The sequence below is a fragment of the Rhinatrema bivittatum genome, chromosome 11 (assembly GCF_901001135.1).
Source record: "Rhinatrema bivittatum chromosome 11, aRhiBiv1.1, whole genome shotgun sequence".
Classification (NCBI taxonomy): domain Eukaryota; kingdom Metazoa; phylum Chordata; class Amphibia; order Gymnophiona; family Rhinatrematidae; genus Rhinatrema; species Rhinatrema bivittatum.
In genome coordinates, this window is record NC_042625.1 from 64,641,184 (window position 1) to 64,659,211 (window position 18,028).

The 18,028-nt window shown below is 45.5% G+C and overlaps 2 protein-coding genes across 2 annotated transcripts in view; both read left to right on the plus strand.

Annotated features, from left to right (window-relative positions):
- Positions 1-5,238, plus strand: part of LOC115100895 (proline dehydrogenase 1, mitochondrial-like) — a 55,366-nt gene extending 50,128 nt beyond the window's left edge. Inside the window, exons 12-13 of the mRNA XM_029619954.1 lie at positions 555-643; positions 3,888-5,238. Of these exons, the coding sequence (XP_029475814.1) occupies positions 555-643; positions 3,888-4,078 (280 nt within the window). The 3' untranslated portion in view covers positions 4,079-5,238. The remainder of the gene's footprint in view (positions 1-554; positions 644-3,887) is intronic.
- Positions 5,239-17,203: 11,965 nt separating this feature from the next.
- Positions 17,204-18,028, plus strand: part of SCARF2 (scavenger receptor class F member 2) — a 187,677-nt gene continuing 186,852 nt past the window's right edge. Inside the window, 1 exon segment of the mRNA XM_029619839.1 lies at positions 17,204-17,971. Within this exon segment, the coding sequence (XP_029475699.1) occupies positions 17,775-17,971 (197 nt within the window). The 5' untranslated portion in view covers positions 17,204-17,774.

The following is an 18,028-nucleotide window of genomic DNA, read 5'->3' on the forward strand; positions in this document are numbered from 1 at the left end:
TGCAAGTAGGGCCAGAATAACATGGCCATGTTAAAGTGGGCACAACTACTTTTAACACTGTGATTTGCAGCTCGGTGTCCCCATGCAGACAGGTAGATGCAGGGAATGATCCCTCTGACCCTTTAGAAATGAAGAAAAGACATGAGTCATGATAGCCTGCCCGCCCACCATCCCTCAAACACCTTTTAGTGTCTCTTTAGAAAACTGCACATAAACGCATACAGTGTCAATACATGTGTACTTTTTTACGTCCAGAGGAGGCATTCTTGGGGTGGAGTCAAGCAGATAAGCTGACAGTTTTATATATGTACATAAGTAATTTTGTTGGAAAATGTCCCACTTTTGCATACAGTTTGAAAGTTCTCACGAGACAGTCCTAAATTATGCCCTTATTTGCTTGCACATTGTTAGATTTCCTAATTGTTACTAATGCATACTCATGCATTAACATTAATACCCCTTAATTCAAAGAGCTCTTGGTCTCACCTCCTGCCAAGTTCCTTTCAGTTTGGCTTCAAGATGAGTTTCTTTATTTTGTTGTCTTGTGATTACAGGATGAATGAGCTGGGCATCCAGCCTTCTGAGGGCAAGGTCTATTTTGGCCAATTACTGGGGATGTGTGACCAGATTAGCTTCCCACTTGGTAAGTCTGATTTTTGTTTCCTACCCAGCTTGAAAATCATGGATTTCTGACAGGTGTTTAAGATACTATAGGTAGCTTTTTAAATCTTAAACCTGGGCTTACCCTGATCTTAAGCTTTTTGATTGTAACCATATTAGGTTTCAGGGAATTTATTACAGTAATTTGTCTTGTCTGTGATCTTGATGAGACTGTGTAATGCCATAAAATCTCATCCTCCCAGGGAGCTTCATATCAATTCCCCTTTCCTCCAAGGACAAGCAGGATGGATGTCCTCACATGGGTGACATCTGATGGGAGCCCCAGTCTGAAACTTTGATCTCAAAGATTCCAGAACTTTCATGTTATGGAGGCAGTGTATGCAAATTTTCTCATGCATATTCATTGTGGATATCCTGAAAACCCGACTGGCTGGGGGGGTCCCCAGGACAGGGTTGAGAACCACTGATTTAATCCTACTCTGTTTCCTGTCTTTCAACCAGCTTGCAATCCACAAAAGGACATTGCCTCCTATTCCATGAACTTTTATGTGGGACTTTGTTGAATGCCTTCTGAAAATCCAAGTACACCACCACATCTACCGGTTCACCTTTGTCCACATATTTATTCACCCCTTCAAAAAATGTAGGATATTTGTGAAGCAAGACTTCCCTTGGATAAATCCATGCTGGCTGTGTCCCATCAAACCATGTCTGTTTAAATGCTTTGATTTTATTTTTTGTAACAGTTTCCATGATTTTTCCCGGCACTGAAGTCAGTTTCACCAGTCTATAGTTTCCTGGATCACCCCCTGGAGCCCTCTTTAAATATCAGGGTTACATTGGTCATATTCTAGTCTTTAGGTACAATGGATGATTTTAATGATAGGTCTGAAATTTTTATTGTTTTAGTTCTTTCAGAGCCCTGGGGTGTATGCCATCTGGTTCAGGTAACTTACTACTCTTCAGTTTGCCAATCTGCCTACCACATCTTCCAGGTTCATCGTGATTTGGTTTAGTTCATATGAATCATCACCCTTGAAAACCATCTTCGAAATTGTATCTCCCAAACATCCTCTTCAGTAAACACCGAAGCAAAGAAATCGTTTAATCTTTCCGCGATGGCCTTATCTTCCCTAAGTGCCCCTTTAAACCTCTCCATCATATAACAGTCCAACCAACTCCCTTGCAGACTTTCTGCTTCAGGTACATTTTAAAAAGGTATTCCCTGTACGTACCTGGATCAGTCCAGACCCTGGGTAATGTCACCAATCCAGCAGAGGGGGAGGCAGAGAACATTCTAATGACTCTGACGTATACCCTGGAGCACCACCTGCAGCCAATCAGTATTTCTCTCTCTCCCAGCAGAGGGGGAGACAGAGAACATTCTAATGACTCTGACGTATACCCTGGAGCACCACCTGCAGCCAATCAGTATTTCTCTCTCTCCCAGCAGAGGGGGAGGCAGAGAACATTCTAATGACTCTGACGTATACCCTGGAGCACCACCTGCAGCCAATCAGTATTTCTCTCTCTCCCAGCAGAGGGGGAGGCAGAGAACATTCTAATGACTCTGACGTATACCCTGGAGCACCACCTGCAGCCAATCAGTATTTCTCTCTCTCCCAGCAGAGGGGGAGACAGAGAACATTCTAATGACTCTGATGTATACCCTGGAGCGCCACCTGCAGCCAATCAGTATTTCTCTGTCTCCCAGCAGAGGTGGACGTCCCTAACCCCTGCAGTCTGTTCTTTTCATTTAAGTTATAAAAAAAAAAAGTGTGTGTTTTCTTCACAGCCGTTTCACTGCCTCCCGGGAGGTTGCCAACTCCTGGGAGGACTATCCCTCCTGGTTTTTGAGGCTGCCGGAGTTGGGCAGGTTTTGTACCCAGCAACCACTCCTGGCAGGGGTGATACCGGGGGTCCCGGCTCACTCACCCTACTTGGAGCAGCTCCTGGAGGCTGCGGCATTTTGGCCAGGTAATAAATAAATAAAAATAATTCTTGACAGCCGAATTGTTTACTTACCTTTTGGTGTTCGGTGGGCCCGTGCCTTTGTTTTTTGCCGGGGTTTCTTTTAGTTTTTTAGTTTTTCATACCTTTTATTTCGCGCCATTTTTTCTTTATAATGCCACGCGGCCTGCCGCGCTTCTGGAGATGCGCGCGCGTCTCTACAGGGAAGAGTCTCCGTTCATCCTGTCTCCCCGGAGGGGAAGGCTCATCAAGTTTCCCTTTTTAAAAAAAAAAAAATAAATAAATAGGGACTCGGCCACTTTGCGCAGCCCCAAAACCTCGGCCCAGCTGCTCTCCTGCCCCGGACTCTTTTCACTGCAGTGCGGGAACTGAGGCACTCCTGCCTACTCTGAGGGTGGTGACACAAGCTATTCAGGGTGCTTCTGACCCGCCTCCGCTGTCGCCGCAGCCGGCGGTCCCTGGGGGGGGGGGGGGAGAGAGAGAGACAAGCCACGTGAAACAGGGCCATATTTATCGGCTGAAAGCCTGGAGGAGATTTCAGATTCTTCTTCTGCCTTTTCAGGGGATTTTCTTCGTTTTCTTTGCAAAGCTTACAAATCTAAGAAATTTCATAAGAGACATAAGTGTCTCATCTAAACAGAGGTTAAGGCCACGTTCCTCAAAAAGGGTTAGTCCCACGGATTTGGGAGTGGGGTCAGCTCCAAAGCGTCCCCTTTGTCAGGGTCCAGATCAGACAATTTTTTCTTTTTCAGATGATTCTGAGCATGGCTCTTTTCCTATCCCGGACAAGTCCTGGCCGGAGGGGGATTTAAATGAAGACCCTGCTCTGAGTATTAGTTCAGACCCTCATGTTGCGGATGGGGATGACCCCAAAGTATTCTGCCTCTTTAGAAGAGAGGAACTTAGTTCCTTAATTCCAGCTATTTTACTGGAATTGGGTCTCGAGGTTTCCTTAGTCAAGACCCTCATCTGTTAAGGGGGATCAGATTAAGTTAGGGTCCATCTTCAACTCTTCTCATTGAGGGAGTAAATTTTTGTGTTTTGTTTTGTATGCTTTGATACAGAAATACTGAAAAGCTGCAGGGGGCACAGTGCCCTAAATGCAGTAATGTCAACAAAACAGTTCTGGACTGGTCTGGTAGAAATTGGAGAAAATTAGCAGGTGAAAGCTACATTTTTGCATAGACAGGAAACAGGTTAAATAGTAATGATCTATTTTATTGTCTTAAACACCTATCTAGCACATATGCTTCCTCCATAAATAATTTTGACTTGTGGCTTTCTGTGTGTGGCAGGTCAAGCTGGATATCCTGTGTATAAATATGTACCCTATGGACCAGTGAATGAAGTGCTGCCATACCTGTCCAGAAGAGCCCAGGAGAACCGTGGCTTCATGAAAGGAGCAGTCCGTGAAAGGCATCTTCTCTGGACTGAATTCAAGAGACGCCTCCTGAGTGGGGATCTCTTCTACAGTCCCAGCTATTGAATTGCAAGCAACCTATGACAGGCCATCCAGACCCAGCCTATCAAAGTGCAAGGAGCCCAGGGCCACTCGAGTTACTAAATTACAGCCTGGAGCTACCTGGACCATACCCCCAGAATTGAAGTTCAAGGCTGGAACCACCTCTACCCTATCTACTGAATGACAAGGAGCTTGGCACCAGCCTGTTACTGAAATACAAGGAGACTTAGACTGCTCTTGCCCTGCAGCAAATGTAAAGCTGGAATCCCTTCCCTCTGTAAATTCCTCTAGCTTGTTGCTGCTAAATTGAATGTGGCCTGGGTCCTTTGTGGGAATTCTTGAGTGCCTATGAGTCTTATAGCAGCCATTGCTGTAGTCAGTGATTGCACTAGTAGGCTTTTGGTTACTGGGGTCTCAAACATTCATATTGGGATTGAATCCAGCAAAGGTATCCAAGTGAACATCTAGTATTTTTGATAGCTGGTTTTGCACTATTTGTGCTAACATTGGTCCATCCTGACTGATATAGATCTGGCTGGATTATAGTGAGTTGTGGTTTGGGGCTTAAACTCCTGTTTTTTTTAATATTTGTGAAGAGGCGAGGTTGTCAAAACGCACAGTTTTTACCACACCAGTGTAGCTGTACAGTGTGTGATTACAAATGATTGCACTGTTTTCTGGACTAGAAGAACAAAATAGAGGAAGGGAGCAGATGGGGGCTGGTGATTCACTACCTTTTAATGTCATTGATATCACTATGGTATCACCTCACAAATGATTCTTTTGCCTAAAATGAGTAGAAAATCCATTTTTAGTAGGGGAAAGAGAATAATTGCACTGCTAGGCAGATTTTGACCCAGTCGAACTGCTTTTTTTATTTTTTTTAAGATTTAAATGATCTGTCCCCCCAAACCACATGCAACCTCCCCACCCCTTAAGCAGCTCCACCATTTGGTCCCCTTCTGTTGTAAAGACACTGCATAGCACTTTTAGGGGGAGATGTGGGTATTTTTGTTCCTCTCTGTAGGAAGGGTATATTGTACTATGGCTCAATGGGCAAGCGAGTGTTGAAGGATTGATGGAAAACCAGCTCTTGTCTTACTAATCTGCCTCCATTTTTGTAAGGTCAAACCTTGTAGTGGGAGGAGTTTAAGCTAATAAAAGGATGTTCATTATAAAGCTTCCTTCCCTCTCTAGCATGCTTTTTCACAAGGGGAGCAGTGATGGTGTAGGGAGCTTTTGACCACTTATGCTGATTACAAGAAGTCTTCTCTTTCCAGGAGATGTTGCTTTAAAGGATGATGCCTGTCCAATAAAACACCAAGAGATTTTCTTGCCACTTCACACTGTCCATAGGGAAAATGAAATTAAGAGCACTGAGCCATATAGGCAGAAACTTTTTCACCCACCATAAATGAATAGGCTGGAGGAACCCTAGGACCCGCTTCCTGATGGCTTAACCCTGTAAGTCTGTACAGCCCTTGTTTTGTTTTCATATACTCCTATGTAATATGAAAAAGTAGAGATGCACATAAGATCATCCCTAGATCCCAATGTCAGTCGCTAAATCCCTCCCACTGGGCTCATAGTCTCTGTTTCATGTGTGGTATAAAAATGTAAGTTACGTTTGATACCCAAGCAATGAAGCAGCAAGATTTGGGGGAGATCATAGAAAAATGTCTAGTGAGGTTATGCCAGCTAGCCTCTACTTCAGCTCACTTATTTTCTTCCCAGCTCTGTCCTCTCCTACTGTCTCACTGATGCTTTGTATTTTTCTTGGTGAGCCCATGCTGTTTCTCTCTATCCTGGCTGCTCCTTCTCTCCCTGTCAGCCCTCTTCTGTCTCTGAACCAGCACCCCCTCTCTTGCTCACTTTCAGTTATCAGCTAGCCCTCTGTCTCTCTGTGTGCACACAGCTCTTTCTGTATTGTCGAGAAACGTTCAACACAATTACAGCTAGAGACAGAGAACCTGAAGGATGGGAAGGAATCTTAAGCAACCTAAAATGTATTTATAGATTTTTAGGTATGAAAATACCAGAACCTCCTGTTGGTCTCTGACAGGGAAGCTTAGTGGCTCTGTGTCATGAGAGAGTATGATGGCAGATGAGGACTGTAAGTCCCATCTTGTCTGTTGTGGCAAAGATGGATGCTAGAGTGAACTTTGGGGGGGATCGTGCATGCTCATCTAAAACATGGTGGTGACTGACAAAAGAGGAAGAGATATTGCAGACAGTCATGCACTGACTGGCAGCTGGGATATAGACTTGCAGTTGGGATGATAAGTCTTTTGCCTGTCATGTTCTGTTACTGTTCCAAATTTATTTCCTGTTGTATTGCTATAGGCCTTAGTTGATCTGTCTTCTATCTACTCTTTTTTTTTTGTCATGATTTCATCTGCAGTGCAGACTCGCTGTGCTCTGATACTAACTAGGACTCCTGACCAGCAGAGGCCTCCAGCGAGCTCAGTTCAGAACTATCCAAGCCATCTTCTCACTGGCCGCCTCCTCTCCATCAGGGGATCTTAGCAAGTTTCATTCCCAGCCTTGCCGAGCTCCTCCTCAATGCTTGCACCACACCTAAGCTCCAGCCTTTCCACTTCACGCCTCTTCATGGAGTCACCGTTTAGCCCTACCACGTGGAAGTGCAACAAATGCCTATCTGCTAGCCCTCATTGTCCAGACACCTGTACCAACTGTGGGGCTTCTAAGATGCCTTTCACTTCACAGAAACCAGACACTACTAGCATGCAACTTGCTAAGACCAAAAGTAAAAAATCTCAGGACAAACAGTTGAGAAGCAGTGAAATCTCCAACATATCCAGAATCCACAACTAGCCAGGTTAGCTTGAACTGCAACAGCAATGCCATTGCTGCCTCCCAAGACACTTCGTATTTACCTATAAAAACTGTTCCTGTACCTTCAGCTGGGGAAAAGCACAATCCAGACTTTGTAAAAGCTAAAGAAACAACCTGCTTCTGATTCTAGTTTTGCCTGACAGGAATTCCCAGCACAGCCAGGCACCACTACTACTAGCTACAAGGGTTTAAAATTCCTGCAAGTGAAAAAACTGCTTCTCAACCCACTCCTAACGTAGGTTTCCCAAGCAGCACAATTAGGGTAGTGACTACTGGCCAGAAAAATTTCTTACCAGAACAAGCCCAAACTACTCCAGAAATCAGCCTATAACATTCTGGGTTGATGATAAATCTCAGCTAAACTAGCTCCTACGCTGCTACTTCATGCTGCAGCAATGCTTAGTTCAGAGCAGTTAATTAACACTGCCTCCAGGCCTGGTTACTGTCATGATTTCACCTGCCATGCAGTCTCACTGTGCCCTGATTATAGACTACCACACCTCACCAGCTGAGGCCTCTAGTGAGCTGGGTTTGGAGCTATTCAAGCTGCCTCCTCACTGGCCTGTGGTGCATCATCTTCTCCACCAGGGAACCTCAGCGAGCTTCATTTCCAGCCTTGCCTGTACCCACACCCAAGCTCAAGTCCTGTGTAACACAGCCTTGCCACTTCACCCTTGTCTCTTTATGGAATTGCCCTTGGCTTTTTGACCTGCCTGCTGTTCCTTGTTCTATGGGCATTCTTGCTCCTTGCATTGTCCTCTGACCTTCTGCTATCTTGCATCCTCCTATGTGGCCTCTGGGCTTGTTCTCATTTCTTACCTTGCTATGTGGCTACTCTCGGCCTTGCCTTACCCTGTGGCCTTCGGCCCGGATCTTACCTTGCTGCTTGATCTGTGACCTCTCCTTGCTTTACTGCCTCCAGGCCTTATGCCTAGTGGCCTTCGGGCCTTTGTGTTCTTCTGTGTTCTCTTCTCTAGTTCTTGTCCGGTCTTATCCTTATTTGCCTTGTCTAGTTCTTTCCTGCCATTTCCCTGCCTTGCCTGTGTATTGTCTTGCACTAGCTTGTTCCTAGTTCTAGTCCCTGCCCACTTCCAGCTTGTCTATATCTATTCAGTCCTGTCTCTGTACTCAATACTCGAGCTCAGCCTTGGTCCTGCCTACATAATCCAACCATGATGTACTGTACTGCAGTAAAGACCTACTGACCCCCAGAATCCAAGGGCTCAACCTGCATAGCAGGGGGCTGGCTAATTGGAAGACTGACCCTAAACCTACCCAGCATACAGCCTTGCAGTCCTGTACTGCTCCTGGGGTGATGTATCCCGAGCGGAGAAATCCTGATTCTTTGTAACTAATAATCCTCTGCTTATCCCAGGCTGCCTTGAATTCCTCCATTTCCTAACGTGTAGACAGATGGACTCAAGACCAGTGGGTTATGCTTCCCTGCCAGCAGATGGAGTTGGGAGCAAGCTGACGTCACAATATATATACTCCTGCAGTGACCCCAATCTTCCAGTGTACTCAGTCTCCAGCAGATGGTGGACGTGCATCTCCCTATGGGGATAGCTGTGAAATTTGAAAGGAGAAATTTATATTGAGAAAATGAAAGCTCCGCTCTCCTGTGATACCTAAAGGTCCCTCCCCCAACTAAAAATTCCTGAGGTGATTTCCTTGGTCCGGTAACCAGTTCCCGGCGTGGACTTAATTGCTTATACAGTTGAAAGGCAGCGGGTGCAGAAGGCAGAGTGCGGTGGTGACTGCAGATGGGTTCCCCGCAGCCAGAGACAGTCTCTCTACTCAGCTGGTAAGTGCTGAGCTCTGGTAAGTTAAAAAAAAAAACAAAAAACTTTTACCTACAGAGATGGGGCTTTTAGGCCTTCCTTCAGTATCAGTGCTCTATGCACAGTCCCTCTCCTGTTGGGGTTAGGAGAAGTGAGCTAGGCCCTGCGGTAGGCTTTTCTCTGCACGCCATGCGGTAGGCCATGGTGATATCTTTGCATGCTCTTGTGCATGCTTTCTACCCTCTATAGGACATTGTGTGCTCCATGCTAGGCATAACTTTTTTGAGCATGGTGATACGCTCCAGTGGAGCACACTAGTGGTGTATGCATCTTCCAGTGCTTATTGCTGGGGTGCCTATAATTTGTGCACTTAACTTTTTGAGCACGAGCCTTTTGAATGCGTAATTACTGCCGCTCATGGCACTGGTAAACAAGAAACCTAAGCGCCTTTCTCTTTGTGTTGCTGTCATATTAGGGCTTCTCGGCCTGACCTGTCTCATAACATGTCAGTGCTGTTCAGATGCTCAGGCAGAGTTGTCTTCCTTGGATTTTGCTAAACCTGGATCCCCTCGTTCTGCTGATGGCCTGGTTATGGTTTTGGCTGGCAGTGCACCAGATCTCTGTACTCCCTTGACTGGCTCCTCCACAGGAGATGGCAGTTAGTTGGGCCCGCTCCTGCACACTCTGGGCTTGGTCTGGATCCGGCTGCTTTTTCTTGGGTGGAGTTTTTGCAGGGTTTACAAGCCTTTGTTCAGGTGTGGCCCCTCCCTCTTCCAGTCTTACAGTTATGCGCCGTGACTTAACCTCTGTTCACCCTGGGTATACCCGTTGGGGACCCGGATGGCATGGATGATTAGGTGGATCCTGAGTCCTTGGAAGATGGTGCAATTCCTCTTGGTTTGGAGCTATATTGAACCATGCTACGGTTCTTTCATAGAGATGAACTTCTGGCCCTGATGTCCCAGACAGTGAAGATACTGGGAGTGCCTGGGGTGGATTCTGTCAGTCGAAGAATCCCACTTTGGTCTCCTTGTGTAAAGCCTTTTGCTTTTTTCCTGTTACAGATGCCATTCAAGAATTGATTGATCTTCAATGGAATGCCTCAAAGGGGTCAGGCATTGGATGGCTAATACCCTCTGGATTCAGCTGCGAGAGCATTTGCATTTTCCCCAAAGTGGATGCGCTTGTCTGTGCCATATCTAAATGGATGACTATCCCAATGGAAGTCGGAGCGGCCTTGCAGGATGTGCATTATAAGCAGATTGAATCTAATCTTAAGCAGGCCTTGACACGATGGCAATGACCTTGCAGATTGCTTCCTGTTTCGCTCTTGTGCCGCATTCTTGTCTGCTTCTCTCTCAGGAGGTGGATGATTCAGGGGTAAATTCCAGAGCAGTTTTGGAACCCATAGCTGCCATTTGGTCCGTTCTTCAGCCAGAGTGGCGGCTTTGGTAGTGGCGGCCAGACATCAGCTATGGTTGCGGAATTGGTCAGCTGATGCAGCCTCACAAATCCACTTCATTTTTTTTTGAAGGGGGTTAATATCAAGGTGAGATGGTAAATGCAGGGTATTTGGATTTTCAGAAGGTGTTTGTCAAAGTCCCTCATGATTGGCTTCTAAGGAAACTAAAAAAAGTCATGGGATAGGAGATGGTGTTCTTCTGGATTACAAACTGGTTAAAATACAGGAAAGCAGGTAGAATTAAATGGTCAATTTTTCTCAGTGGAAATGGGTAAATAGTGGAGTACCTCAGGGACGTGTGCTCTTTAATATATTTATAACTGATCTGGAAAGGAAGCGACGAGTGAGGTAATCGAATATGCAGATACAAAATTTATTCAGAGTAGTTAAATCACAAGCAAATCGTGATGAATTGCAGGAGGACCTTGCAAGACTGGAAGATTGGGCATCCAAATGGCAGATGAAAATTTTAATGTGACGCATATAGGGAAAAATAAGTGTAACTACAGTATGGATTAAGTTCCATCTTAGGAGCTACCACCTAGGAAAAAGATCTAGGCATCATAGTGGATAATACATTGAAATTGCTTTTTTGACTGCTGCAGCACACTGAGCAGACAAACAGTGTTAGGAATTATTAGGAAGGGAATGGTTAATAAAATGGAAAATGTCATAATGCCGCTGTATCGCTCCATGCTGAGACCGCACCTTGAATAGTGTACAATGCTGGTTGTCGCATCTCAAAAAAAGATATAGTTGTGATGGAGAAGAGATAGAAAAGGGTGACTAAAATGATAAAGGGGATGGAACACCTCCCCTATGTGGAAAGGCTAAAGAGGTTAGGGCTATTCAGCTTAGAGCAGAGATGGCTGAGGGGGGGATATGATAAGAGGTCTTTAAAATCATGAGTAGTCGAGCATGGGTAAATGTGAATCGGTTATTTACTCTTTCGGATAATAGGACTAGAGGGTACTCTATGAAGTTAGCAAGTAGCACATTTAAAACTAATCAGGGTAAATTCTTTTTCACTCAATGCACAATTAAGCTCTGGAATTTGTTGCCAGAGGCTGTGGATAATGCAGTTAGTGTAGCGGGGTTTAAAAAAAGGTTTAGACAAGTTCTTGGAGAAGTCCATTATCTATTAATCAAGTTGACTTAGGGAATAACCACTGCTATTACTGGCATCAGTAGTGTGGGATCTACTTAGTGTTTTGGTACTTGCCAGGTACTTGTGGCCTAGTTTGGCCTCCTCTGGAAACAGGAAGCTGGGCTTGCTGGACCTTTTTTGGTCTCACCCAATATGGCAATTTCTTATGTTCTTATATAGAGAGCCCCTTGGGCAGCTGTCTTACCAGAATTTCTGCAATTATCAGAAATGTTTGCAATATAAAAACATTCTCCTTTTAGGGGACTTTAATATGCATATAGCTGATTCTACTGCTAGTTCAGCCTAAGAACTTTTAAAATTGCTGGCTGAATTAGGCTTTATTCTATAGGCAGCTATCTCTAGTCACGACATTCCCTTCATGAGACCTCGACAATCAGATTTTCCTTTCAAACCTTATCAACCTCAGTTGGCTGGCTCATTTTTTTAGTGTCATCTTCAATAGCTTGTGCCTTAAAAATCCCTGTGATAACATGCCTAGCTGTAACCCACTCTAAAGCAGAACTCACAGTATCCTGTTTTCTAGAGCAATTACATCAGGATCCAATGCCCATTCTAAGAAGCTCGGTAACAAAGCAAATGGGAATATAGAATGGTCATTTCTCCACTGTTATAAATAATATTGTCCCCCCTTAAACCTCAAGTAATTTAAATATAAGAAAACCCTATCGTTTGCAGAAGACCCAAGGGAATTAAAATGTTTAGAAAGGAAGGGGAGGAAGTCACAAGCTCCTGTAGACAGATTGTAAAGTAATCAACAATCTATATATAGTAAGAAATTTAGGGAAATGAGTCGTCTTTGCCTCTAAAATTGTGGAGTCATATAATAAAACCACAGGAGCTCTTTCACATTAATAGTTTGGTCTCTCTTCTGCAATATGTGATGCAAAAATATTGAGGAGGTGGCAAACTCAATGGCTTCTTATTTTGAGTCCAAAATTAATGTTTGCTGCCCTTAGTTAGCAGTATGTCCACAGATTTCAGCTTGAGATGGACCAGATTGTAGGAAAAGATACCTCCCACTGAGGGGAATTCACAAGTTAGGTCTTTGCCCCCCTTTAACTTCATTTTATTCCCTAACTCAGAAAGCAATTAAGAACCAAGCCGCACATTTTACTTTCAGAAATTAGTGCCTACCCAAAGGTAGGTGCTAATTTCTTCCGGCACCGTAAAAACTGCTTTTCTGTGCACCCTCTGACTTAATATCATGGCGATATGAAGTCGGAGGTCCCGAAGAGTAAAAAAAAAGTTTAAAAAAAAGAAAAAAAAAATTGAAGTAGGCCGGCAGCTGTTGGGTCGAAAACCGGGTGCTCAATTTTGCCGGCGTCCGGTTTCTGAGCCCATGGCTGTCAGCGGGCTCGAGAACCAAGGCCGGCAAAATTGAGCGTCGGCTGTCAAACCTGCAGACAGCTGCCGCTCCTGTCAAAAAGGAGCCCTTTTGCCTGTTTCTACCGCCGGCACTCATTTGAATACTGTATCGCGCGAACAGGCGTTTGCCCGCTCTCCCGCGGACTTTACTGAATCGGCCTGAAAGTAAGCCCTGCTAAGAGTAACCAATCGACAGGACTGGATGGCATCTTCCCTAGAGTCATAAGGCCCTGTGACATAGCTCTAGCCAGTCTTTTCAGACTTAAGAGGCAAAACAGCAGTGGTGTTCTGTTCTAGCTCCTCCCACCCAGGAAGCATGGAGGGGAGGAGGGATTGAACCTGCAGCACACAGAGAAAAGTAACTGTCCCCTAATCCAGTCCTCCTCCACCCCCCCCCCCTTTTCCACAGTAGCTTTGGTGTTCTGCATTCCCTCCTGATCTGTAGGGAACAGGAGTGAGGAGGTGGTCCTGAGGCAGATACTGCAGACCAAAGGGGACAAAAAAAGAGTGAATCAGTGCAAGTTTGAAACTTGTGAGCAGTATGGGCAGATAAGTGGCATTAGTGCTCACATCTTTCAAACTTGTGCTAAATTCAATGCCCTTTTGTATGTGTTACCTAGGTCTTAATTTGTGGCAAAATAACCCAGAACAATATTTTGCCTCCTTTTTTCCCCCTGAAACCCAAGGAAGCAGAATAGAGCTAGCAGGGTCAATCCGTTCCTTTTCCCCTGTGGAATAGGAGCAGAGCCAGCGGTGGTATGGATCATTTCTGGCCCCTAGCTCCTGCAGGAAGCAGAGTAGAGAATGTTGGTGCTGCTTATCCTGAGACGGGCAGCAACATCGCCGTGAGTTTTGTCTAATCTCCTGGCACAACTTAAAGCAGCTGTGTGCGAGAGTGGCAAATATTGAAGACCACATGGGGTGAGTGCCTGTCAACCCTCTTGCTGCTGCTTCTACTGATTACTGCTGTTAATGCTGGTGTCCTGGATCCCATCTTCTCTGCCCCTGGAAGACTACACTGGGGCAGGGAGAGAGTGAGCAAAAGGAGAGAGGGTGCAGGAAAGGGTAAGAGTGAGTGAGGGGATGTAAGAGGGCAAAAATGAGTGAACTGCGCAGAGGGGCTGTGGCTTGTGTGGATGGGGGGGGGGGGGGGGGAGAGAGACACAATGAAGGGCTTGAAGATACTGTGAGGTATAAGATTAAGGGTTTCTAGGGACTAAAGTGTGAATGAGGAAAAGAGTGAAAGGGTGAATAAGGAAAGCTTATGGTGCTGCTCCCTTTCTCTCTCAAGGAGGCAAAGAGCAAACCAAATTTTTTGTCCCCACTCCTCCAAGGAAGCTGAGGAGAGCGGGTGGTACCTGTCAACGTGCCCTCAGCCCCCAAAGCTGAAGAAAGCAGCTGAGTCAGGGTAGAAGCAGTCTGTGCCTTACTGGCTAAAGGAGGGGAGTTGCTGGAGAGGATAATAATTTTCTGGGGGGAAGCTCAAGGGATTAGGGGTCAGATCTTGGGCCTAAGGACCTCTGGGGCATTCCTGGGATGGGGAGCTGGGAATGGAGGACTAGGATCCCTAGGGCGAGGAGGATAGAGAGAACGTGCCCCATCCTCTCTACCCTTCTCCTCCTTACCCCAGTGATCCTCCAGCCCTAGCCCTCAGCAGTACTGACACCTATAGCCAATGCCATCCTTTGCTTACCAGTGCTCAGCAAGCGCAGAATGCCTGGGGATGGGAGATCAGCGGGATAAGGAGGAAGTGTGTTCACATGGGTGTGGGAGATTGAAAGAGTTTAGGCTGGCCCTGGCTCCACCCTGCCCCCCCCCCCCCCCCAGGTCACACCAGGCCCAGATCTGCTTCCCCTACCCCCATTCTACAGATCCACTAATTTATTTATTTATATATATTTTTTTTAACCTACAAATGAAGGTCTGCTCTTTAGTTTCAGTCTGACCTATTACATCCTCCATTCTCACAGATATTTCAGTTGTTCAGAATCTCCCCCATTAAAGAATGTTTCGGCTGTGGTAACATTCCCAACATCCTCGTTGGTAAAGGCAGAGGTAAAGGAGTTATTCAGATTTTCTGCTATTTCCTTGTCCTCCCTGAGCTTGCCTTTTCTCCCTCCATCATTTAGCAGCCCAACTGATTCCCTCATAGGCTTTTTTGTTTTGTAAAATCCTGAGTGGGTTGGAACAGATAAAGAACAAGTTATTTACCCTTTCAGATAATACTAAAATAAGAGGACGCTCTATGATACCAGCAGATTCAAAACAAATTGTAGGCAGGACTTTGTAACTCTGTGCTCAATCAAGCTGTGGAATCTGTTGCTGGAGGATGTGACAGAGGCCACTAGCATCGCAGGGTTTAAAAGAGGCTTGGATAAGTTCCTGCAGGGAGGCTGCAGCTCCCCTTTGGAGGAGGCTACATTGGCTACCAATTAAATCAAATTGTAATTTAAATGTTTGATTCTGAGGGGTTTATTCCTAGCAGTTGTCTAATCAGTTGATTTGGAGATGCTCTAATCACCCATTAAGATTGAGTCAGCAATTGCCCTCGGTGAGCGCTTTCTGTCATATTAGAGTGCAGAATCAGATTTTTCTTCAGTAGTCCCAGTATAGTGGAACGAGATGCCGATTGAAATTAGGGAAGAGAAAGAACTGATGAGGTCTTGTAGGAAATTAAAAACCTGGTTGCTGATTGCTGGGGTGTAGAAGGATGGTGGGTAAGAAAACTGGATGGCTGGAAATGAATTGTAATGATAGCTGTCCAGTTGTGCTGATGTTTCATGTTGAATTGTTTACTTTGGTTAGTTTTTATGTATTGTAACTTAATGTTTTAATTTTGTACATTGCTATGGCCAATTTATTGAAATCTGGACAGTGATTAACATTTTTAAATAAAAAGTCTATAACACGTTACTAGTCAGATTAAAAAAAAGCTTTTGCTATCTCTGGGAGAGAGTAAAGGGCATTAGATCTACTTTATGGGATCGGCCTGGTATTTGCAACCTGAATTGACTCAATGGACCTAGGTCTGACCCACATTGCAATTGTTTTTTCTTAAATCCCAACAAGGCCCTTTCTTCCTCAAAATCCAGATGGAAAAAAAAAAACAAACAGGAAATTCCTCCTCTTGTATCCAAGTTACTTAGTGGCTGAAGACTACCCGAGCTCCCCATAGACTAGGGCTCTGAATCTTCCTGACTGGCCTTTCACCCATGCAAGAGAGAGTTCCTCTCCCCTGTGGAACCTAAGAGCCCAGGGCAAAACACAGCTGCTTAGCTGCCTCTCCCAACCTCATAAAAACATAAGAAATGCCATGCTGGGTCAGACCAAGGTCCAGCAAGCCCAGCTTCCTGGCTCTGACAGTGGCCAGTCCAGGTCTCAACTACCCTGCAGATCCCACAAAGTAAACGTATTTCCTTTTACTTGTTCCCTGGGATAGGACTAATGTTTAACAATAGCTTTTTTTTTTTTTAATCTAATAATGCTACTAATGTGTTATGTATTTTATCTCCAGGAACTTGTTCAAACCCCTTTTATGCTAGTCTGCTGGACCATGTCCTCTGGAAACAAGTTTCCACAGTTTTATTATACATTGAATAAACAAATGATATCCTGTGATTGATTTTAAATATGCTTGTTAGTTTTAAGAAGTGTCCCTTTGTTTTAGTATATCATCTTTTATTTAACTTTTCTCCCACAGTCATCTTATAAGCTTCTATCATGTCCTCTCTGTCATCTTTTTTTCCAAGCTGATGAGACCTAACCAGTGTAGTCTCTCTCATCATAGGGTGACATCTCTTCCCTTCATCATTTTTATTCCCCTTTTTCTAGTTCTGCTATGTGCTGTTTGAGATGGGGTAAGCAGAAACTGCATCTGATACTCAAGCTGCAGTTGTACCTTGGATCCATACACCGGCAATATGATGATATTTGTTTTATTCTCCATCCCTAACACTTTATTCGCTTTTTTAACCACCACCGCGGACTGAGCCCAGGATTTCAATGTATTGTCCACAAGAACTCCACGATCCTCTTCCGCGCTGGTGACGTCCCATACAGAACCCAGCATCGTGTACCCGCACTTGGGATTATTTTTCCCTGGGCGTGCATCACTTTGCACTTTTCCATGCTAAAGTTCATCCGCCAGTCAGATGCCCAGTCTCCTGCTCTCACAAGGGCCTTCTGCAGTTCCTCACAAGCCACTGCTGTTTTCATGGTTCTCTATTAACGTTGTCTTTTCAAAACAAAAGGAGCTGGGACGGTAGAGAGGAGACCGTGCCCCTCTGCCCTCCAAGTCAGCCCAGCACCTGCTGGGAGCTAGAGCTTTCCCCACTGCTCCCTTCATTTACACTTAAACGTACGGGGGCGGCACCTTTTTCACAGTCAGAAAAGTGGGGGGGCAGGGGCGCGAACTCCCCGGTTAGCCAAAGATCTCCCTCCCTCCCTCCCTCCCTCTTCTGAACACCGGAAAACATTGTAAAGATGTCAAAAGTGCCTTGCAAGTGATCCCCTGGGCCTGGCCTGAGCCCAAGGTAACAAATGTGGAATTTCCTTCTGTCACTGGTGCTGGGAGAGGGAGGGAGAGCCCCGTGCCAAGGAGCGCGCTGAGGCGAACGCTGCTTCCGGCCCAGGCTCCAGCTCTGCTCTCCCTCTGCTGCACAGTCACATCCCAGCCCCGCTAAGGCAACGCGGCAGCTGCGGGCAGCAAACTTTCTCTCCGCTTCTAGAAATAAAAGGCGAACAAACGACTTCGAGGTGATCCCTTTTGAGGTTGCTTTTTTTTTTTTTTATTATTGGACTCTCCGAATAGATTTGGGACTGCTCGGGTTTTATTGCTTGCAGCTGCAGCCCTTGGAGTTGGCGGTACAGACGGGACCACAGCCGTGTGTGTGGTGACTGGAAAGTTTCATTGCTGGATTATGTGGGGGTCCATCAGGGGGCTGGTGGTGGAAGGGGCTTTGCTGCTCTTTGCGTCTGGGGGAATCTGAATCGAGACTTTTTGGTTTGTTTTGTTTTTTTTTGTACGCGTGTGTGCTGAAAAAAAAATCAGGAATTAAACATCAAGATTTGTCCCTGTTCTTGGAGTCGATGGGGTTCGGGAGCTGCCCCATGGAAGCGATGGAGGCGAAACCAGGCGCATGGAAATTCACTTTTCTCTGGGATATGAGCGTGGGGAAGACCAGCGGGTCCTTACTGTGGCTTCTCTGGCTGCTGTTACTCTGCCTGAGCTTTGGAAGGGGCCAAGAGCTGAGCCCTAGAGGAAGGAATGTCTGCAAATCCCCAGGGTAAGGAACGAGAAGCTTTTCATGTACTCTTGTAGTCTAAAATACAAATGGGTTTGT